At 42.2% G+C, this 23,909-nt stretch overlaps 1 protein-coding gene across 1 annotated transcript in view; it reads left to right on the top strand.

Annotated features, from left to right (window-relative positions):
* The window catches only part of LOC119657150 (tubby-related protein 4), a 146,623-nt gene that overhangs the window by 33,913 nt on the left and 88,801 nt on the right, over positions 1 to 23,909 (top strand). The window contains exon 2 of the mRNA XM_038063927.1: positions 4,333 to 4,644. Coding sequence (XP_037919855.1) covers positions 4,549 to 4,644 — 96 coding nt within the window. The 5' untranslated portion in view covers positions 4,333 to 4,548. The remainder of the gene's footprint in view (positions 1 to 4,332; positions 4,645 to 23,909) is intronic.

Genomic DNA, 23,909 nt, shown 5'->3' with positions numbered 1-23,909 from the left:
GCATTGATCGATCCAATCGATTGAGAAGGTGTGGGGAGAAAGGTCATATTGCCAGGGAGTGCAATAGGGACCCCAAATGCCTATTGTGCGAAGTGAAAGAGGGGTAGGATAACCGGAATCGGAAGTAGTAAATGTCCGGAATTTAGGAAGGCGCTCACTGCAATGAGAAAATGAGGTTTATTCAAATAAACCTCAATCATTGTAGGGTTGCTTAGGATTTACTTGAGCAGACCACGTTCGAATTTGAGATGGGAATTGCCATCATAAGTGAACCGTATAGAAACCATCACGGTGGCATATGGGTCACAGATTCGACTGATGGAGCAGCAATATGAGCTTGTGGCTAACAGGCCATACATTGAACTGCAAGCCATACAGCCAGTGGCTTTGTGTGGACGAAAATAAGTTGCGTATATGTATAAATTATAAATGCTTGATAATCTTGTTCTCAACCCAAGGAAACCAAATCCAAAGGTGATTGCTGGTGATTTCAACGCTTGGCCCCTTGAGTAGGGTTACAGAATCAAAAGCAAGGGGGCGCAGTTTATTAGGTTTTGCGCAGATGAATATAGTTTTGGTTTGCTCTAAAGAGTTTTCAGAAAGGAGGGTCAGGCTCGGCTGTAGACCTGATCTTTGTCAGCCCTGCGCTAGCGCGTGGTATCCTGGTGCGTCAGCGAAAGCTGCACCCACAGCGATCACCAGACGATCTTCTTTGAGACATGTGTCTAGCCAAAGACCCCCCAATGCATCGCCAAAGCATCTGATGCGTACATGCCTAAGAGGTGTCCATTTCCCAGTAGAAGAATGGAATGGTGAACTGGCCTGCCTTCGATCACCTGCCACCGAGCCAAAACAGCGGCTCAGAATGCGGTAGGTAGAGTCGATCAGGGACAAAAAGAGCGCACCTATAAGGCAGCCCGCAAAACACTCAAACTCGCCATCCATGGAAGCAAAAGGAAATACTTTAAGGAGCTCTGCTCAAAAACGGGTGTAAACCCGGGAGGGAGTGCTCATAGAATCATGATGACACAATTCAAATGCCGTTCATCTCCGTAGATCACGTGTCCTATCTTTTTGCTGGAAATCGTCCAGGGATTATTTCTCCAGCAAGAGGAGGACACCGACACATTCCAACCACGTCTGAATGTGACGGCAATTCCGCCAGTCACCAGAGACGCCCTACTGAAGATCTGCGGTAGAATAGGAGACAATAAAGCGCCTGGTCTAGACGGATTACCGAATAAGGCCCTTAAGCTTGCCGTGAAATCTAGACCGAATATGTTCACTGAGTTGTTCGAAGCGTGCATGTCGGAAGGGGTATTTCCAGTGGTATGAAAGCGACAGAAGTTAGTACTTCTGCCTAAACCTGGTAAACCTCCAGATGAATCCATCCTTATAAAGACCCATATGTCTTTTGGACACTGTGCGGGAACTGTTAGAGCGGGTAATCTAAAATAGATTACTTCCAGTTGTTGAGAGCCATGGCGGCCTTTCGGATCGGTAGTAAGGGTTTCGTAAAGCCAAATCAACCATTGATGCCATCAAATTGGTTACTGGCTTGGCCGAAGATGCAATCCACGGAAAGGACAGTGCCAGCAAATATTGCGTGGTAGGAACCGTGTTCGTTCGGCCAATTGGAATCTAATACGCACATCCCTAGCGAAGGTTGGTATTACCGCCTATCTCGCTGCTATCATCAATATTTATTTAACTAAAAGGAGACTGTAGGTATGACACCAATGGCGGACCCCAGGAGTACGTTGTTTCCGCGGGTGTCCCGCAGGTTTCCGTATTGGGCCCACTACTGTGGAACATCATGTACAACGATGTACTTAATCTTCCCCTTCCGAGGGAGGTGGGTTACGCTGACGACGCTGATTGTTGTCGCAAAGCATCTTGAAGACGGTGACTTATACCCAAGCGGGGCAATCAGTGCTGTTAAAAGTTGTCTAGAGAGCTCTTGTCTGACACTTGCGGAGGTAAAAACAGAAGCGATCATCATCACTATGCGCCGGAAGAGAAATTACGCATGTATTAGAATCGGGAATCATATCATCACTTCCAAGCCAACCATCAAATACTTGGGGGTGGTGACAGACAGGAAGCTCAGCTATAAGCAACACTTGCAGTATGTTTGCGACAAATCATCCACTGCAAGTATGGCCCTGGCAAACGTCTACCTCTAGGTTGCCTATAGCCCGGATGGTGAGCTCAATGCTGCTCTATGCGACCCCAGTTTGGAGGGAGGCGTTGCGGATGTCAGTTAACACTAACAAACTGAGTGCAGTCTACAGGAGGGCAGCCCTGAGAGTATGTTCTGCCTTCAGGACTGTCTCATCATCATCTCTGAAATGATGCCGATTGACATCTTGGCAGATGAGATGGCGAACATATACAATGCGAAGCCAATTTCTCCCCTATCGCAAACGAAGAACGTTGAGAGGCAGAGATCCATAAATAAATGGCAAGAGCGGTGGGAACGCTCGGGAAAGAGTCGGTGGACTCACAGGCTCATTACTGCCATCAGGGAGTGGTTGGAGAGGTGACACGGTGAAATTAATTATAATCTCACCCAGTTTCTCACGGGACACGAAGGATATCGCCAATACCTGCATAAATTTAAATTGGAGAGGACCAAGAGCATGTATTCTTCCACTGTCCGGGATTTGTGGAAGAAAGGAGGAATCTAGAGAAGACTCTAGGAGAGGTGTTGGTTTCAGAAAATCTGGTACCGAAAATGGTAGCACATCCAAAGGATTGCGATACGATCAACTCCATGATCGCATCTATCCAAAATAAACTGCGAAAGGCAAAGGAGAGGAGAAAATTGCGGTCACGTACGCCGCGTATAGAAGAAAGGTGACTAAGCTAGATAGAGTTGGCTCCGTCCTGTGATTTAATATCTTATGTTGATTCCACGGGGCAGGGAAGGAGTCGGGGGTGGTTTTAGTGTGTAAAAATCTCCCACACACTGGTGTGTTCAGACCAGTGTCTTTTGAAGATATCCACCTCCTCAAACAAAAAACAAGACAGACAGACAGTCAGTAAACCGATTTTAATAAGGAATGAATGAGAAAAACCATTATCATTCCATTTTGGTCGTCATAACCCGGATTTCCCTGTTATTAGGTCCTGTTGGTCTTTCATTAGACTACACAAAGAGTGCCATCAAATGTACCCTTTGATGATAATCCAGTAAATATGACATAAAAGGACCTGATAGCATCGTCCCAATTTGAAAGTGTTCATCGTAATGGATTTCAGGGAAATATATCAATGAAAATGTCAATATGGGATCATTAAGCCATTACTCTATGCTTCGCTCGTGTTAGCCTCACATTATTCTCTCGTATTGGACAGTTTGACCGTTCAGAATTAATGAACAGTTTTCTGTGGAAAATGAGTTCTTAGCTACACCATCTATATATGTAGGTGTGCGAAGGTTATTATTTCAACAACCGCCAACCAACCCATCAATAAACGATGCGAAACCTCCCGAAGCCTTCAAAAACATTGATTTTCAGCTCCTACAACCACAATATAGCATAACTGAACAGCGAAACGATTCCATAACAATTTACACATGTCTGCTGAGTAAACTATTATAAGATAGTGTGGTATGGAAAACGTGAAGCAAAACTTTCGTCCTGTGATTTACGAATATGGGAAAGAGGTTAATAAACTGAGTACACCATTAATGTCATCACAGCCAAATTTTGGGAAGCCTAGGAATAAATCATTGAGTGCGTTATTTTTTAATGAGTCCTTATGGCACTACACCATGTTCGAGACAATTCTTACAGTTCTCCCATTTTGCAGGATTTCTCACCATGCCATCTTCCATGCTTCCTCATGCGAAATTCATTCTAAAAGGATTTTCACCGTCTATAGGGGTTTATTTTCCAATACAGGCTGTAGCAGCGCCCGTTTGGGAGCAGCCGTCATTACGGTGATAGCTTTTAAAGTTCGTACCCTTAATCGATATATGGAAACCATATCTATAATGGTGGAAGCGCTACCACCCGATAGAAATCGAATAATGTGATATCAATCACTTTATTGTTCTCCTTGTTTCAAGCCAAACATCCTTCCCAGCAGCAAGGAAGGGACTTCGCTGCTTTTCGCTAGTTGATGGCTGATATCCCTGCTTTGAGCGGGGTTGAAAACGCATTGAAAGCTCCACGAAACTCTGTCATCCTTGAAACTTTTACTTGATGGAAGGCAAATATTTGCCTTGTAGTCTGTTTATCAGCATCCCATCACCATCATCTTCATTGGTATCCTCATTGTGTATCGTTTTAATAATTCAATAATGGTTCTCTCTCTTTGCAGGGTTACAGTTGTGCCTGCTTCTTCAGCACATAGTAAGCCATCATAATAAGGAAATATGATTTGTGATACTAAGAAAATTAATAAATGTTTTATTCCCGCTCGGCAGTACTGAAGTACTTCGCGTGAATTTGTGTCGGCGCGGGCTAGATTAAGTGATTGCGTGAAACTAGGCAAGTGAAGTGTGAGCAGTGAGTGAAGTTTGATTTGTGCAAGGATATGCATCTGCATTTCGAGAAGAACGTCAACACAAAATGCGATTGTTCAATTTTATCGCTGTCGTGGATGGGAAAGGTCCCTGACGATATACCAGAGGTAAGATACCAATATCTGTTGTAGAACTGTAGAACAAATAAGCAAAATTGGACTTGAGTGCGGCGAAAATTACACAACATTGTACCTACGTTTCCCTAAGTAATCTTATGTAAATATGCTCGGAACTGCCTGTTCATGGAGGATAATAAAATAATTAAATAAATTGCCCAGCAACAGGCATACAGACAAACAGCCGCAGAGCGAACCGACTTTAATCTAGTCATGGAAGATACTGTGTGCGCATCTAGACAAGATTTTCAGAAAATAATGACTAGTAAAAATCATTTTGTGAGATTAATACATTGAAAAAAGCTGCCTTTAATATTTCTATAAACGTTGTATCAAAAAATTGATCTCTGCTCAAATATCGATTTAGATTCAATTGCCCTCACCCCAAAATCCAGGAAAGAGTTGAAAGGAGACTTCCGCAGACAGAAGGCATGAGGAAAAGTGCCTTTAGTCGACGCGGCATTGCATCGAATAGTTGCCGAGTGCAGTACTCGAAACTTTTCCTCACAGACGTGATAGGATAACGACACAATTTCTTTCTTCACAAAAACCACTTAAAGATATTACACTTTGATGTACATCAAACCTCTACTCAGATTTCATCATTCTCAGATTTCAGGTGTGGGTACTCGAGTTTACTGATTATCCAAATGTTTATAGAAAAGGATTCAAAATCCTATACAGACAAGCTCCGAAATTTGGTTAAAAAAAACGACACTATTTTATTTCAATCCGCTATTTTTGTCCCAGGAAAATAGATTTGGTTACATTGACGTGATATCGATGAGTCGCATGCTGTCGCGATGCATTCGATGATATGGAAGGCTGTCTCCAAGGGTGTGCTTGGTATAGTGTCCTCCACATATCTATAAATCCTTGCTCCTGGATTACTTTTGCAGACTAGCCTGGCATTCTCCTCATTCTTCAGGTTAAAGACGATTGCCTGGCGATCACTGTGGGTGCGGTGTTCTTGGGCATATCGTGAAGCACTGAGCAAACTCAGGTCCACAACTGAACTGGACCTCCCTTCGCAGTAAATATTAGCCTGACCATCGTTAGTCAAGATAATATCTAATTGCACGAAAGCATCTAAGATTCAACGCCCTCCCTGGCCCAGAACGCGCAGGCAAAGTCTTCTAGTCTCTGCCCTTTTAGATAGCAACTATAGATATATTGGCCATCTATTTTTACCCATATGGACTGCTTCTTAGATTCATGTATGGCTTAGTGCCCGTATGCTACTCGCACTTTCAATTCGCAGGTGATCTGCGAGAGCAAGTTTTGAGCGACCCTACGGTGATTGAAATTGACTTGGATCAATCTCAATTCTTCCCCGCATTTAACGTCTTTTTGAACTTAGGACATTTGCCACTTTCGACAATATGCCGGGATCTTATTATATTCCCGGCAATGTGTCCTTTTTCCCACAGCGTCGACAATGGTCACACAGATGAACCACAGTTGCTAATGTCAGACGTCCTCGCAAGAGACACTTCAAGCATATCTTCAAAGAGGTTTGCTCTCTTAGGCAATAGATTATCCATTCAAAACGAACCTTTCCGATAACCAGCAGCTTGCGCGCTGTCGTTTAAGTCCTTGCACAGTATTGCGATCTCATGCTTTTGAGCACGGATGGTAGCACTTGCCCCAAATAAATTTTGATTTGTTTACAGGACCATTCGGCTTTGCTCTTATCACTTGCTCGATTGTTTGGTGATAATAAATTCCGATGGTTCAACAATTTTCGCCCCAGCAAAATGAAGGACAACTCTTCCAGGTTCCACGGGCTTTTTTCTCCTCTCTTCTTTCCGCACATTTTGGGACATTAAAACGGGTTTGCTTTCGATCCTGAGGGGCCTTCCTTAACCTCTTACGTTCGGATGCGGTCGGTGTCACTACGGCTTTTGACGGTCCGGTTCTCCCTTGAGCGCTTCCTTCTGCTTTTTTATTATAGGTGTTCTGGGATGTGACGTGTCCAAGTTAAACACCTCCTGGTTTAACCCACTTGTTGCATTAGATGACACGGTGGCCAAGCTGTCCACCTCCGGGGCACTGCAGTCGAGGGATATCAATGGCCAAGAGCCTGCTTGCCCACTTTCAATAGTCTTCCGGTACGAGTCTTCTCTTCGTCCATATTAATTTATTATTCTGGGCGACTTCCCCATAGTCACTTTTGTCCACGGGTAGGCGTTTTCCTCCTACCTACCCGACCAGCGCATGAACACTCCCATTCCCGCAAACCTCCTAATGCGTATAAGTGGATATTTATACACAACCGCGAGTATTCATCATCCCCATGAAGGGACACGCCTATTGGGAGATCTGACAACTGCGAGCAGATCCGTCTCTTTGACTTCTGTCCATTACGCGCAGAAACGATTACACCATTGTCACGAAATTAGAATGGGTGGAAGATTCGTCACATACTCGGGGTCCGTTATTTACTTTAAGGACGAAATGCACTTCAGCTTGCCCCACGATTTCCTGCGGTCCCTGTTCTCCTTCTCTATTGTTCTATGCCATTGTTAGGGCGACTCATCCTCGTGTCATCTTGATAAAGTGAATTTCACTGCATGGCAATTGTCCCCCTTGCTAAATATCTTACCTATCTACTGCCACTTCCACCTTCCGATAATAACACGTACGAGTGCCAGGCCTGTGCCCCAACCAAGTTCTTTGAGATAATATCAGGCCAGTGTACTGCGATGATAGAACGTAGACAGGTGTCCACAAAGGCTTGGAGCCTTTTAGTGACAGTGGAGTTCACTTTCCATGTGCTGATCCCATATAGCAACATAGAAAGAACACTAGCACAGAACAGTCTCAACTTGAATTTGGTGTTGAGATAACTGCATTTCCAGGTTTTAGACAGCAATGAAACCCGATCTACCGCTCTTAATGTGTCGGGCAACATTTAGTTCTGTGCCACCGTCGGCAGAAATCACGCCTCCTAGGTATACAAATTGATCGACGCCTTCGATGCTTTGCCCATTAATGCAGATAGGGAGAGTTTGATGACTCGTCAGACTGAGAACCTTGGTTTTGTTAGTGTTTATCTTCAGTCCAACTGTACTTGCCTCTTTTTCCAAATCCATAACCATTTGGCTAAGGACCAAACAGGTATCATCAGCATCTTCGAAGTGTTTGATGGAAGGTGTTATAGTCAGTTGAATTTCTCCTCGTACTCTGGACAAGGTAGCATGAAGAACATCACCGATAACAGGAAGAAATAATATCCGTGACAGGATGCAACCCCAGCGGACTCCGCTTTGGACCTCAACATCCTCTGAGATTTTACCACAATGAAGAACGTGGTATTTTGCGCCATCATGTATCGCTCTGATAATAGCTATTAGATTCGCCGGAATGACCCGCTTTAGAAAAACACTCCAGATACACTCCATGTTATCGAAAGTTTTCTCGAAATTGATGAAGAAAAGTGAAGCGAAGATCTAAATTCCACCCACTGCTCTAGGATGATCCATAGGGTGTTGATGTTGTCAACGCAGGAGGATCCTGAGTGGAAACCAGCCTGCTCTCTGTCGATCAAGCTTTCGATATGTTCTTTAATTCATTCCAAGATTATTTTGGCTACTAGCTTTGTAACGACGGGGAGCACGCGGAGCGCCTTCAGTTGTCACATTCGAAACCTGTGCCCTTCTTTAGAATTTTAACGATCATCTCCTTCTTCCACTCTGTAAGAAAGACCTCCCAGTGACTAGCCATTTCATTCAAAACTGGAGTAAGCTTAGTGGATGTCATATGGTTAAGAACTGTGGTGAAGTGTTCTTTCCACCTTTGAAGTTGTTCATCATCGTGGTTGAGAAGTAGACCGTTGACGTCCATGGCGCTTGAAATCTTCTGCTTCCCTGATCAGCGCAACAGCAAATTCCCTTTTGTTGTGGTTCACACTACGCTGAACTTCTCAGCATTTCACTCAATGCCCAAAATCGAATGCGTCATGCCCGCCATCACTCACAGCGGTCAATATATCCTTCTGTTCATCGATCCGCATCAAAGATTCCGCAGTCAACCAGATTATATGACTTTCCTCAGAGTCGTGATCGATGGCCTCCGCAGCACTGGAGAAAAGAACATTTTTGATGACATCCCAATTCTCATCGATATTTTATGCAGGTTACTCAGTATATATGCCTTCCGATCAGCAAGGTAGTTCTGCCAATGTCAAGCGACAACTTGATCATATGAGCTGTCAATATTGAACTTGCAGGGTCGCATATTCCCAACGCTGCGAGAAGTAGCAAACGTAAGCGATAATCAGATGGTGATCCCTTTTGAGGCCGATGTCAGTGTTTCTCTTGCTACGCACATCCAGGAGACAACTCCTAAATCTTCTGCTTAACGCGAAGTGGTCGATTTGCTTGCTGGCACGATATCGGTCTTTCATCTTTCATAACGTAGGTAAAAGTATATTTTTTTGATGAATACCTGTCATTATCAATTATTATAATCTGTCAAAACTTGCATGACGGTTAATACCTAAGATTCCGCCGTTCATACCCTGGCGTGTTTTTCCCTTTCTGGCTTCCAGTATTCCGTACCGCTTTTCATTATTCAGCGATCCACCAGTAGTTGTGGTTGCGCTTCTGAGAGTGTGCACGTCTTGGGATGGAAGCATCACATGATCGATATATCTGTTGGAATAACTACGACATCTTATCTACAGCCGTTCCACATACTAGAAATGTATATCATCGAGGGATCTTGATGACACACCTGCTTCTGGTCACTTTAGGATAGAATTTATAATATTGTCCTAGGTGACTTATCCATCGTGATATACACAGTGAGTTCAAGAAGTTCCGGGACTACATTTTTTTAAAAAAAAAGGGGGATAAAAATAATTTATTAATTTAGTTTTCTACATACATCCCCCCTCCCCTTCCTATACACTTCGTTGAACGTTCGTACAAGCTGTGGAATCCCAGTTCACAGTCCTCCATAAGAATTCTATTCATAACTGCCATCGCATTCTGCTGAATCAACTCAATTCAAAATGTATACCGAATACCGCTTTCAGTTCAGGAAGCAGCATGAAGTCTGCTGGAGCGGAGAGGGGTTGTTATATTGCAGTAACCTCCTTTTTGGCTAAGAACTGCCTAACCATTAGAGAGGAATGTAATGATGCATTATCATGGTGCTCCGAGCTCGAATAACAATACCACCTAGAATCCCCTCTGACAATCAGGTGAGAGTGAACACTGAAGCCATCCACAACACAACCCTCCGCGACACCTATAAGAGGGAAATGGATGCCGGAATAACCGCAGTCAACAGAGGACCTGGAGATGAAGCATCAACTAATGATCTTCACAATCACCTGAAGAACGTTATCATGGATACGGCCACAAACATACTTGGCCCCAGCCGCAAAAGGAGTCGGAACGGCTGGTTTGACGATGAATGTAAGCTAGCAACGGAACGGAAGAATGCCGCATACCGAGTAATGTTGCATTCTCAAAGAACGCGGGCACGCGCAGAGACTTATCACGAACTCCGGCGAGTGGAGAAGCGACTTCACAGACGGAAAAAGGAAGCCTGGAAGAACTAACAAGTCTATGAACTAGGAAAGTACAGGGAGCAACCGCACCAGGCGCGCAAGTTTTACCAACAAGTCAGCAGGATGAAGCCTTATACACCTCGATGCTCATCCTGCCGAGACAAAGAGGGAAATCTGATTTCCGACAGAATGGGCATATTAGAGCGATGGGTTAAGTACTTTGATGAGCTACTGAACAACCAGAACATCGGCGAGTTGGAGGTCCCGCCAACTGAAGACGACGGACAAATACTGCCACCACCAAGTTTAGGAGAAACAGTCCGTGCAATTCATCGGCTAAAAAATCATAAGTCGCCAGGAGCCGATGGAATTACAGCTGAATTGGTTAAATATGGAGGCGACCAGTTACACCAAGTGGTTCATCACTTGTGCTCAAGGTATGGGACAGCGAATCAATGCCTGACGATTGGCAACGAGGCATTATCTGTCTCATACATAAAAAGGGAGATATCACACAGTGCAGCAATTATAGAGGTATCACGTTGCTGAGTACCATCTATAAGATATTCTCCACTATCTTACTAGGCCGGATAGCCCCATACGCCCAGAACATCATTGGCCCATATCAAAGAGGCTTGACTCCAGGCAAATCAGCAACAGATCAGATTTTCTCTCTGCGGCAAGCGATGGAAAAACTGTTGGAATATGGACAACAGTTGCACCATCTATTCATCGACTTTAACGCCGCCTATGATAGCATAGCCAGGGTAAAACTGTACACGGCCATGAGAGAATTCGGTATCCCGACGAAATTAATAAGACTGACTAGGCTGACCCTGACCAATGTGCGAGGCCAGATAAAAGCAGCAGGATCACTCTCAAGACCATTCGACATCAACAACGGTCTACGACAAGGGGATGCGCTATCATGCGTCCTCTTTAACCTGGCCCTCGAGAAAGTGATCCGTGATACTGAGGTAAATGCAAGAGGTACGATCCTCTTCAAGTCCACCCAACTACTGGCCTATGCTGACGATATCGACATCATGGGAAGAACGACCCGAGATGTACAAACTGCCTTCATCCAGATCGAGCAGGCGGCGCGAGATCTTGGGCTGCACATCAATGAAGGCAAGACAAAATATATGGTGGCAACGTAAGCACCGAAGACGAATCAACCAACAACATCAAACCGCACTGGTCAAACACAAACACGAACAAGAATAAGGATAGGAGAATACAACTTTGAGACCGTTGACAATTTCTCCTATCTAAGGTCGAAAATCACAACCGATAACAACTACGATGATGAAATCCGCGCACGGTTGTTGTCAGCCAACAGAGCCTATTTCAGCTTACAAAGACTGTTCCGCTCGAAACGTCTCACCATAGGGTCAAAGCTCTTACTGTACAAGACTATGATCTTGCCAGTCCTCATGTATTCCTCGGAAACTTGGGTTCTTAGCAAGAAAAATTGCGAACTCTTGGCCGCGTTCGAGAGAAGAATCCTCCGAAGAATTTTTGGCCCCCTACATGAGGATGGACGATTCCGTAGCCTACACAGTGACGAAATCTATGAGCGATACCATGACCGTCCGGTTGTGGATAAAATCCGGCTCAATAGGTTACGGTGGGCGGGTCACTTAATCCGTATGGATGAGGATGATCCCACCCGGAAAGTCTATAAGGGCAATATCTATGGTAGAAAAGAAGACGAGGCAGACCCTGCCTAAGATGGAGCGATGGCGTGGGTCAGGACGGCAGACAGCTTTTAGGGATATCGAATTGGTGGACCTCGGCGCAAAACCGGGATGTCTGGAGTTCCTTATTAAGGCAGGCCTAGACCGGATACCGGTTGTTGCGCCGTTGATGATGATGATGATTATCATGCAACAAAACCATTCACCAGCGTCCGACATTTCTCTTCGTACTCAACGAATGCTATTCAACAGACGATTCAACAACTCTTTGTAGAAGGTCCCAGTCATTGTCTGGTCAGGGGGCAGGAATTTCCGAAACTACTACCGTCGGTCGAGAAGACATTGTCCGATAGATTGCGCTACCTACATGGTTTTAAAAAAATAGCCCCAGAACTTTTTGTATATCGTCTGGTGGTTACTATGCGTATACTGCTCGCTAACAGGCCTATTTAGATGCTTGTCCAGCAAGTTATTTATTAAAGTAGATCCACAATGGAGCCTAATTTTCCACAGCTAAAGGGATTTACGTTTCCAATATTGGCCAGGGTGATGTTTAGCCAGGAAAAAACCTCGGGCAGAATTTGTTTTTCGGACTTGCGAGCCCAGTTAAGGCGTTGAAGTCGTCGACAGTAACCTTGGGATTGTGCTCATTGGCGTCTCTCGTTAATCTGTCTAGCATCTTAGAAAACTCTGGTATTGTCATATTTGGTGGAGCATAGCAGCTGTAAATGTGGAAGTCATCGATCTTAATCCTGACCAAGTCGTGTTCATGATGCTTCATTACCTTTCCACTTACGTGCGTTTCCTATACACCTTGATGGATACATGCAAAAGAGGGTAGTAATATTGATCGCATTGCTGTCCACAACCATGTCTAGTTCCGCAAATAGAAAATGTTGGAGAGGTGCTTGACATTTCTGTCACCCAAGTTAGTATTGCAACAATTCGCATATCTTTCACACTACAAGAACAAGTATGCAAAAATAAATTAGAAATCATTTAACTACGCATAGGAGAACTTACCAGTCAAAACTTAGCAAAAAATAGATACGAGGCCGATAGGTCAAATGCTGACAGTTCCGTGCTTTACTAAAATACTAGTCAAAAATTTAGGACGGGCTGGGCTCTTTTAAATTACTCGCTGACTAGAATTGAATTCAATTACAAAGATCACGCACATGGCCCCTTCTCATATCCACAAACTCGACCTCTGTCATCATTAGCACAAGGTGTAGAGTTCATAATGGTAGGCAATTGAGTTGGGATAATCACTTGTGGTAGGTCAGGAAACATAAAGGAGGTTATAAGGGTGGAATTGAGTATGCTGATATAAGTCAACTAATTAGATGGAAGAAAAATGGTATTTTTTCAGTTTTTGGTGTCAATTTGGGGGAGTGGAAAAAAATATGTAAGCTTGAATTTTTGGATGTTTATTAGATGGAATATACATTAATGTGTGCTGCCTGTTCACTTCTTTATGAAGCATAGGGCGTCAACAGAGTCCTTTCTTTGGTAAATAAATTAAATTAAAGTTTCAGTTGAGGTGTTTTGTTAAGCTTTCGGGTAAAAACAGTCCTATTAAGATGAGTTCGATGTCTGGCAGTTTCAACTGGCTAAAACAGACTCGAATACGACTGAAGCCATTATCATGGAATATAGTACAAGAATGTGGCCTGAATGTCCTTTGTATATAACAATTAACACGACTTAGTATTGAGTTGAAGGGAAGAAGCTCCCAGACATTCAAAAGGAGGGTAGAACATTTTTTCTCAGAATATGGTCATGTGGGGTTGGATTTTTTAGGTTTCCACATCCTCAGGCCATCATATTGGAGGATGCTACTTTTGTAAGAAAGTTCTGCGGGGTCTAAGAGGAAGAGGAGAAAAGAGAGTCTACAAAGGCCACGCCTCATCGCACATCTGAAGCTGAAGAAGCATAGTGTCATGGATCTGCACTTTCGATCGAGGCACTCGAATACTGAGTTCCATTGTTCCATGCACGCGGTCGAACTTTTATTTTTTTTATTTTGATCTCGGACGGTAATCTGTCGTTAGGCTCGGTATAATGACCCGTGAGGGTTCGAAATGCTCAAAGGTCCCCTCCACATTCCCGAACTTGGCTAGGACATGGGTGTGTCGACAGAGCACCTCGATGGAGCTTTAATATTTGTGGGCGCATCTTCACAATGAATTTCTTCATTTTTTTAGGTTCGTTGGATAGCTTTCCCCTCATAGTCGTCTCCGGCCACTCAGGATGGTCGTAAACTTCATCGGCTTCCAGAGAAACACTATCAACAACCAAACCCACAACGAATTCGCCAAATATAATGAGCGGAATTTTTGATGCAATTGAAAAAAGAAGACATGTAACCAGACCACAAGTGGATCAGAATGATAACCTCACAGGCTGAGGAATCATGCAAAATCTATTTAAAAAAAACAAGTCGAAAAGCGCAGCTGGACCCTTCAAGTATTAAAGGTTTTGTATATTTCTTATACTATATAAAAACATTGTTGGACATTTGTCCCATTAATACCCAATATCTATGCATCTATTACATCTGAGTATTCACTTTAGCGTGGTACTGACATTCAAAGGCTTAGAATGTGCAATAAGGAGACAACTTTGACCCATTATAACTTTGTTAAGAATAGTGGGAGTTCCACCAAACTAGTGGGATCACGCTTCATATTATAATTCATATAACTACAAAATTTCATGATGCTAGGACGAACTTAAACTGGCTTTTATAGTCAATTATTAAAAATTATGGTAACCTATTATTATTCACTTGATCTGAACAGATATCGGTATGGAGGGCATTTCGGATCCTAGGCACGGTATAGTGGCAGCTCCGTGTTTTTTTCTCATTAAAATTTTTTCGCTGAGTCGGTTTTGAGAATGGGACCGTGAAAGAAATGACCCTGAGTCCTCGCCTCCACCCTTGTGCACTAAATGTCAGAACTACGACCAGCTTTGAAAAGTACTACTCGAAACCTCTGATTTGACACCCCACATGACTATATTCGATGAAAAAAAATTTGAACCCCCCTTTTGTATGTATGGAAACCATCCTTTAGAACGCAGAGCCAAGTAACTCGCTGAATGCGTGGGCGTTCATAGTTCCCATTTTTCAACCAAATTTGGTGCCAATCGGTGCAACCGTTGCGTGACAAACATATAGACAGACAGACAGCAAACCGATTTTAATAAGGTTTTGTTTTACACAAAACTTTGAAAATACTTCCAATGATATATCATTGGGTAAACAGGGATAAAAAAAGCTAAGATCTACAGATCATGTGCCGAAGGAGATCACAGGGATGGAATAGGATAGGTTGCATGGAAGGGGGTGGGGGGGTTTAGTAGATAGGATCCGTGCTAATGATGGGAAGGTTTAAAAATTGGGATTGGGAGTAATTTCCTCTACTCTATCTAGTGAATCAAACAGACAGTTTTGAGGTTGAAGATATTAGAGGATTTAGCGAAACAAACGGATGGGCGGCGGGTTCTATTCAACGATTTCCATCTGCATGGCTTCTCCTTGGAAATAACAGGATTGGAATGTCACTGATACTCAACTAAGTAATTGAAAGTATCTACTTCAAATTAGATGACTTATTTTACTGTTGAAATAGGATCGTTGTGGATATTAAAGAGCAAGATTCTGGTATTATTTCACATATTACCATAATTTTTTTTGAACGGAAGAGTATGGTGAAGGCTTACCCAAATAGGGATTCAACTAGCTTCATCTCGGAAAATATCTTTAGTGAATATCCTGTGATTGAGGTTATCCGCGTATTGTAGGATTCGAATGGTACTAAGATGAGTAGCTGGCCTAGGTATGTTTGCGGTGAATATGGAAAAGAAAGTAGTTAAGAGGATTTAATTTTGAGGAATATTGTAAGGGCATGTGTAGGAAAGGATTTAATTTTGAGGAATATTGTAAGGGCATGTGTAGGAAAGTGAAAGGTTCAATTAAGCATTGACTTAGGAATTCCGCCCACTTAGGAAGCTAAGAATTAGTGTTCGAAGGTGTCGGCAGAAAGGACTTTGGAAAGCTTAAAAGCCGTACCTTGTCAAAACCTTCCTAACATCTAGGAGGCGGACTACTGCATATGTTCTCCGCTTGATTCAAGGAAACTATCCGTTTCAAGGAGAAGAAGTACATATTCAACCATGTAATTAGTAGAATTGCGACTCGGGAAGAATGGTATTTGAGGAGGAAATTACTAGTTCACTCGAAAAGTTCTAACAGAGGAAGAAAGGCTAGAAATATAATACGAACACTCGTTGGGAACAGAGCATTGAGAAGGCAGTAGTTGGTAATTGAGGATAGTAATAATAATCGGTTGAACAACAATCCATATTGGATCAGAGCCTTGAAGTGTATTAGACCACCTCATTCAAGACCATAATGGTACACTATAGTACACTGTACAGCCAGTCACGATAACAAATCCCCCCCTGCCACTAGTGAGATTTAAACCTCGACCTTCGGCTACGGCACCCCAGCGTTCTAACTAGTTGAGCCATCCGGACGGTAATTGAGGATAACTTGCTCGAAATATTTAGAACAGTTTATTGAGTACTACGGTTGGGGGTTTGTCTGGTATTACCAATTCCATATCTTAGCTTTCAATAACGCTCAGATTGACAAAGTGAAAGGAAAGGGTTACGAGGGTTTGCTGAACTGTGGACTAAGGTGACGTTGGGTTACAGATTCACTAACTACATACCTTTTCAAAACAATCGTTGCGAATATGGGGGATGCAATGGTGTGCTTCCAAAAAGCGGTTAGCTATGGTGTTCACCTTTTCCTACGGAAGATATTTTGGGGAAGAAGTGTAGTTAATAAAATTTTTATTGATTTGGAAATGGGCCTTTTTTGGTTTCCCAGAATTTATCTGGATGTAGGGTCGTCTGTGGAGATATATGATAAAAACGGTTAAATTTTTTCGCTGATTGACCTGCCAAAGGAACACTGCGAAGAGTATCTTGTCTTCGTCTTAGAGTTTGTTTCTATATTTGTTATCATCAAGCCGGAGAGGAATTAGGTTACGGTAACCGAATTAACAGACTGGAATCAGTTTACTGCATACTTGCTGAGTAGCTCTGTATTGATGAACTGTTCGGTCGATGGAAACAATATTATTGGAGGGCATCAGGGATGAATCGAGCTTGGATTTGAAAATTCTGTCAATGGAAGTCGGGGTCTATGGATAGAACCCCAAATACTGGACGCGCAATAAAAAAATTAATTATAACCAAAAACAAAAGAATATCCTATCGGTTTCCAATAAAAAGTTTGACAAGTAGGAACATCCCTTACTCATCAGTGATGGAAAACACAATTAAACAAATTGAGTCTAGAACCATATCAATATTTTTTTCTTCATTCAATCAAAAAGAATATCAGAGAATGTTTTATTCTTAAATGTCATTCCGCCAATCAATCAATAGCAGTAATTTTCAATAAGCTTGAAAACCTTAAAAAGGCATTTATACATATAGTATACATACATATGGTATTCATCTATCAAAAGGATGTTGACGCTGTCACCAGCATCGAGTGTGAGGGCTCTTATTATGTAACTATGTAGCAAATCTCTTATTACGGTAATATCACAGGATATTTTATTGACCCAATAAAAAACATCTTAATTGAGACACAAAAAAAACATAGCAAACAGAGAGAGTAATTCTTGAGGCCAACTCGAAGAAATTTAACTATCAATGGCTTCAGTTCATATCTTAATTCTTTTGCCATGTTTCCTTTTCTTTATACAAAAATACTAAATTGTTTTCAATAATCCAAAAATTTTGTTTGCTCAAAAGGTGCCATAAACGTAACATTTATTTCTGCACTTAACACTTGAACATGTTTGCTTATATTTATGTTGCAGAATTTTCTTGGCTCGCCGCCAAATATCTTAGCTTGAAGGGATTGTCAACTTGTCGAACAGACTTTTACGAGAGAACACACCACATTGTTGGCATCGCTTTTCTCTCATACGAGCCGACATATTGAGCGACAATTCAAGAGAATTGCCGGCTTATGGATATTGCTGAATTTCAATTTGAAACAATTCATTCGTGTGCTATGTGTCCTGTGGTAGAAATTTATTTCCTCGACTTTTTTGAATATAGTAATAAGATATTAATTACATTATGAATATTTGTACATACCTATATCTGGAGCAACTTGTCCAAAAATGGATTGATCGCCTCATGCAACACGGTCTCAGATTAAATCTAAACAAAACTGAATTTTTGACGACCGATCCCCATGAAACGGGCACAATCACTGTCAGCGGCAATGACCTGCCCCGAACTGAGCGATTTAAATACCTTGGGTCAACGCTATCAGCCAATGGAGAACTGCGTTATGAAATTGCTCCGCGCATTAACGCAACCTGGATGAAGTGGCGTTCCACAGTTGGTGTTCTTTGTGATCGACATATCAACGAACGTCTCAAATCTAAAATTTACCGCAATGTCGTCCGTTCTGCCGGTCTCTATGGTTCTGAGTGTTGGCCGACTATAAAAGACAATGAACGGCGTCTTGCGGTAATGGAGACGAAGATGTTACGTTGGACTAGTGGCGTGACACGTTTTGATCACATCCGAAATGAGGATATTTGTTTTTCTTATGTTATTTGAGAGCGAGGATGTCCATCAATCATCCAAAGAACTTGGAAGAATAGAAACAATAAATTCACCATGAAATCTGAAGAAATACTTCAGAAAAATAGTCCAAAAGTTGAGTGTTTCACCTGAATAGCCATGTGACCGTGGTAATCATCATTTACTACTTGTTGTATTTCATTCCTTCAACTGAATAAATTTTCCACGATTTTTTTAAGCGATTACGTAGTAAGTTATCTAACTTTGATGTCGACCGAATATCGTACGCAACCGGGTACCATATTTGTTAGGTACTCATATCAATCACTCATTTCCGGGTCTCATCTCATTTCCAGTAAGAAATAAATTGACATGCCTCCCATACGCGCCATACATTCATTTACATACAGCGCATGTACATATTTACATAAATTTTATATAAATTTGTAGTCATCACTCTTTGCTCCTTCCTCTATAAATGGTTCTGTGCCAAAATACTACATACTATGAGAGCCACGCAAAATTTATTAATGCTGAACGAATAGGGGATGGAAGGATATTAGAATTTGATATAATATTATAGAACAGAAAGGTCAAAATAATTTCTTGAGCTTTTCCGAGACCATAATGAAGGAGTTCCCAAGTTTTCATAAATGTATTTGTATGTTTCAGATAAATCAACAAAATCAAACCACGAAATTGTATAATAAATTAGGAATTCCCTTGGAATGATTCAATATTCAACATCAAAGCAAAAGCATTCTTTTATTTATTTCAGACTTAAAACAACATTCTCATTGAGTGTTTGTTTCTCTTTGAGGTTTCCGTTTTAAGGACGATATCTTTAGTTCAAAAGCTGAAGTTTGTTTGAATCGAAACTTTAACTAGTGTCGAATATTAGTTGATTTTAGAAAGCTCCCACCACATACTTAAGAACTATATAAATATACATATTTAATTATATATTACAATTGAAGCTCCTTTATTTGGATAACTATTTAATTGAATCACTATGTATACTTTACTTCCGGAATCATTCACTCCCGTTTTCCATGCAAGATCTTCTAAAATTGAACGACTAGATCCCCGTCTTCTTTGGTTTGCCGTTATTATGGATTAAGTGGAAAGAGGACATTTATTCAGAAAAAAAACGATTAAATTCTGGGCACTTTTTTGCCTGTTTACTAGAGATGGGCATGGTGAGATGTTACAAGTGATATCACCTTAAAGTTTATATCACATTACCATCACTGACCAAATACTGCTAAATATTCCACACCACCTAAGATCACCGTAATGCGGTGATATTAGGTGGTGTGGAAGATAGATTACCACATTACCAAACATCACCGCATCATCTAACATCTCTGCATTACCGAACATCACGCCTTTCGTAGTACACGTTTGGATTGACTTTGGCTGGCTGGCTTTTCGGCTGACTCCGGGAATGAATGTCGGCTGTTAGTTGATGTGGGCATGGCGTTAGTCTACATAATATTTCCCAGTACAGACGGCCGAGGTGACTTTCGAGTGCTGACGTCGACTATCCGTTGCGAAACTGTTCTCCCTGCTGCCTTTGATGTGTAAAGATGATTTCGATTTTGTAGGTGATAGACAAGCTTAAATTATGCCAAGCAAAAATAACTTCTAAGTGAAGTAATGCTCGTTCGCATAAATCATGATTTCCTGTTCTTCGTATGCGAAAATATTGTGCTATCTATTATTTTATATCCTTATGGCAATTTTTGTGTTTTGTTCTTTTGCATGGAAGGTTCATTCATTCTGCATTGATAACTAACTTTTTTAGTAATAAATAATATTTGGTACTATCGGCTGTAGAGTGTAAATATTTGATGTTGATGGTATGACATCATATCATATGTACGGTTAGGGTAATGAAAAGCGGTGTTTCTGATACCACTTTATAATATCACCTTCTTCAAAAAGTGATCTAATATCCTAATATCCTAATTATCTACTAAGGTGATGTTTTAACACAAGACTTTATGTCGACCAATGTTTGGTATAAACTTTTGAAAGCTTGTAGCGACGGCTGCTTCCACCCGAACTTTCGCAGTTTTCTCACAAAGAACCCAGGGCTCCGACGAATAAATAAAGGCTAGCAAGATCATTGTCTTGTACAGTAAAAACTTTGACCCTATGGTGAGATGTTTCGAGCAGAACATTTTTTGTAAGCTGAAATAGGCTCTGTTGGCAGCCAACAACCGTGCACGTCATAGTTGTTAAGCTGTTACCGGTTTTGATTGTCGACTCTAGATAGAAGCAATTATCAACCGTCTCAAATTGGTAGTCTCTTATCTTTATTGTTTCCGTTTGACCAGCATGATTTGATGTTGTTGGTTCTTTGGTTTTTAGTGCTGACCGCTGTCACCATGTACTTCATCTTGCCTTCATTAATGTACAGTCCAAGATCTCGCGCTGGCTGCTCGATCAGGATAAGGGTTGACTGTATATCTTGGGTGGTTCTTCCCATAATGTTAGGTCGACTTAAGGAGGATACCATGAGTTTCGATCTCTCATGTTAAAAGGGAAATAGTCCCAAATCGCGGGACACTATTGCCAGCGGAAGCAATGTGGTCTTCTTAAGTGATTCCCTTGCCAGGTAGCACATTCACTCTCTTCTTTCTCCCAACTTTTATTTCAGTGGTTCAGAATTCATATTCGCCTCTAATGCAGCAATGAACGTTTCAGTAACGCATTGGATCTGAATGCCCGTATCTCCATATTCAAATGCTCCGGGGCCAAGTCTATTGAGGGCACAATCTCGAGTCACTGGGGAAATGTCACTGCAATCTCCTTCATATTGTCAGTAATTTTGGATGCATTTCTCCTAACAACTTCTTTCGCATTATGCAGACACGTACATATACCCTTGCAATGAATTTTCATGGAACTTTGGAATAGGCGTCCAGTCAGTTGGGACTTAAGAACCCACTCAAAGTCTGCCTTGCTTTTAGTAAAAGGCGGCCAAAAAGGAATAGAAGTTTGTAGGCTAGCAGCCTGCAAATTGTTGTTACCGAGCCATCAACAACGCCTTGGATTTGAACTAACCGCACGGCTACGACCTCTGTTTCTCGAAAACTGACTATGATTGGTTTCTCAAATGTGCTCATGCTCATCGACAACGATAGCGAGGGTCTTCAGAATGCTCTCTACCTCCAACTCGAGTGAGAATTCCAAGCGGTAGTAGATGCAAATCCGGTGCCAGGTTGTTTCTGACGGCTACAACAAAGAGTCTCTTTAGTTGGGACCCGGTTTCTGGCAGACTTTTGACTGCAAGGTTCCTGTCCAGGTTGAGGAGTCTCACAATTGCACAGTGCTATATACAAACAGAGACTTACGATTTAGTGGAGCAGGATGTATTGTATGAGCAGTGACACACAGTTCAAGAGAATCTTTCCAAAGGTAGTATTGTGATCATGATACGTATCTGAATGTCAAGGTGAGTTCTGCCAAAATCTTGCTTGGACATGTGATGGGGAAACACGAGCTTGGTGACCGTAACGGTAATGTTAGGAGGTTCGTGGAAAACTGCAGCTTCCACCGTCTCGTCATTGATGGTACATTGTTCGAACACAAAGAATACCATAATGCTGAGCTGGATTTCAATTGACTGACACCACACGAGTAATCAACTCGACCATTTTGCGATCAGCAGTACATTCAGGAATTGTCTCCTAGATGTGCGTAACAAGAGGGTTGCTGATATCAGTATCGAAAGGGAACACCATCATATAATCGCTCGTTGCGTCCACCATTTCTCGCAGGGTTGGAGAGCTACAGCTGGTCAAGTTCAACATCGACTGTCTGTATGATCCAGTTGTCGCTTGATAGTGGGAGAGGTATTTTACCGATCGGACGGTAGACACGGTAAAACATCGATGAGCACTGGGAATATCGACGAGCATTATACCGCCATCAAAAATTCTACTTTCTCGGGTGGTGTTCAGTTCGTCGGCTACGTCCCGAAGATTGACTGGAATCGTGGAACCGAATCGATAAACAAAAGGGGTTGAAGGCTCTATTGACCGCTGCGAGTGATAGTGTGCATGGTGTGCTGAAACTTTGAGCTGATCGAAATCTCGAGAAATTCAACATAGCATGCGCTGTGACAAGAGAATATTTGCTATTGCGCTGGCCAGAGAAGCGGAAGATGGAAAAGAACACAATGATTTCAGAAGTGTATATCGCATCCCAAAAGAACTTGTATGTGGTCGCAAATGTTTCAATGCTCATGTGAAGGATATTAATGATCGTCTTCTCTTCCACGATGCCGAGCAACTAAAGAGGTGGAAAGACGACCTCATCACGGTTCTTAACCGTATGACATTCGGTGAAGGTTCTGCTTTGTGGGTGAGGTAGGAGAGAAATCATTTCGGCCACCAATGCACTAAAATAGAGCAAAGCCGCTGGACTTGAGGGTCTCCTCGCAGAGTTATTTATACTCTATCTGCAGCTACTGCAGATCTGCTACTTCCACTTGTACGGAAATCTTGTAAATCCGAGACCTTTCTCAGAGAGTGGAAGAAGGAGATGATCGTTAAAATTGCAAAAAAAGGACACCGGTTCTGAGTCTACCAATTGGAAGTGCATCAAAGAACATTTCGAATGCTTGATCGACAGAGAGAGCAGACTGGTTCTCGCTCCGGATTTGGAACAGTGCGCGGAATTTAGATCTTCTCTTCACCTGCTCTTCATTAATTTCCAGAAAGCTTACCATAGTGTGAGCAGGGAGTTTATCTGGCGTGACCACGCAGGTGGTGCATTCCGGAGAATCAAATAGCTATTATGAAAGCGATATATGATGGCACAAATTGTCACGTGCTGCACCGAGGTAAAATCTCGGAGGATTTGCGGATCGCTGCCTTGTCTAAAATCTGGTCAAGCAATCATCTTAACACCAAAATCAAGTTGAGACTGTTCTGTGCTAGTAGTCTCTATGGATTGTTATATTGGAGTAGCATATGGAAAGTTACCCCCAATGTTACTCAAAAGCTTCAACTCTTCGTCAAAACTGGAAGGCGGAAGTGGCAGTGGATAGGTCACACATTAGAGAGAGGCGACAATTACGTAGCTGGTTATGCCATGCGGTGAAATTTACCTTCCCAAGCTGGTACGGATCATTGGAGAAGGATTGCAGTCGTCTCAAGAGCTCGTGGGGGAGCTGGAGGACATTTTGGGTAACTGCAAACAGTGACGCATAGATCTGGTTGACGCAGTATACCCCACCAAGGGGTAAATGACAACCATATATGTTTGGAATCAATCAAATATTCTCAGCATAAACCGTTTTCGTATCTTTTCTCCCTGTATTGATGGACAAACTATAGGTTAGCACTATTTCTATTAGAGATGACGTGATCCTCCATGCTAAAAATGCATTC

Source organism: Hermetia illucens, chromosome 5, assembly GCF_905115235.1.
Source record: "Hermetia illucens chromosome 5, iHerIll2.2.curated.20191125, whole genome shotgun sequence".
Classification (NCBI taxonomy): domain Eukaryota; kingdom Metazoa; phylum Arthropoda; class Insecta; order Diptera; family Stratiomyidae; genus Hermetia; species Hermetia illucens.
This window is presented reverse-complemented; position numbering and strand designations above follow the sequence as displayed.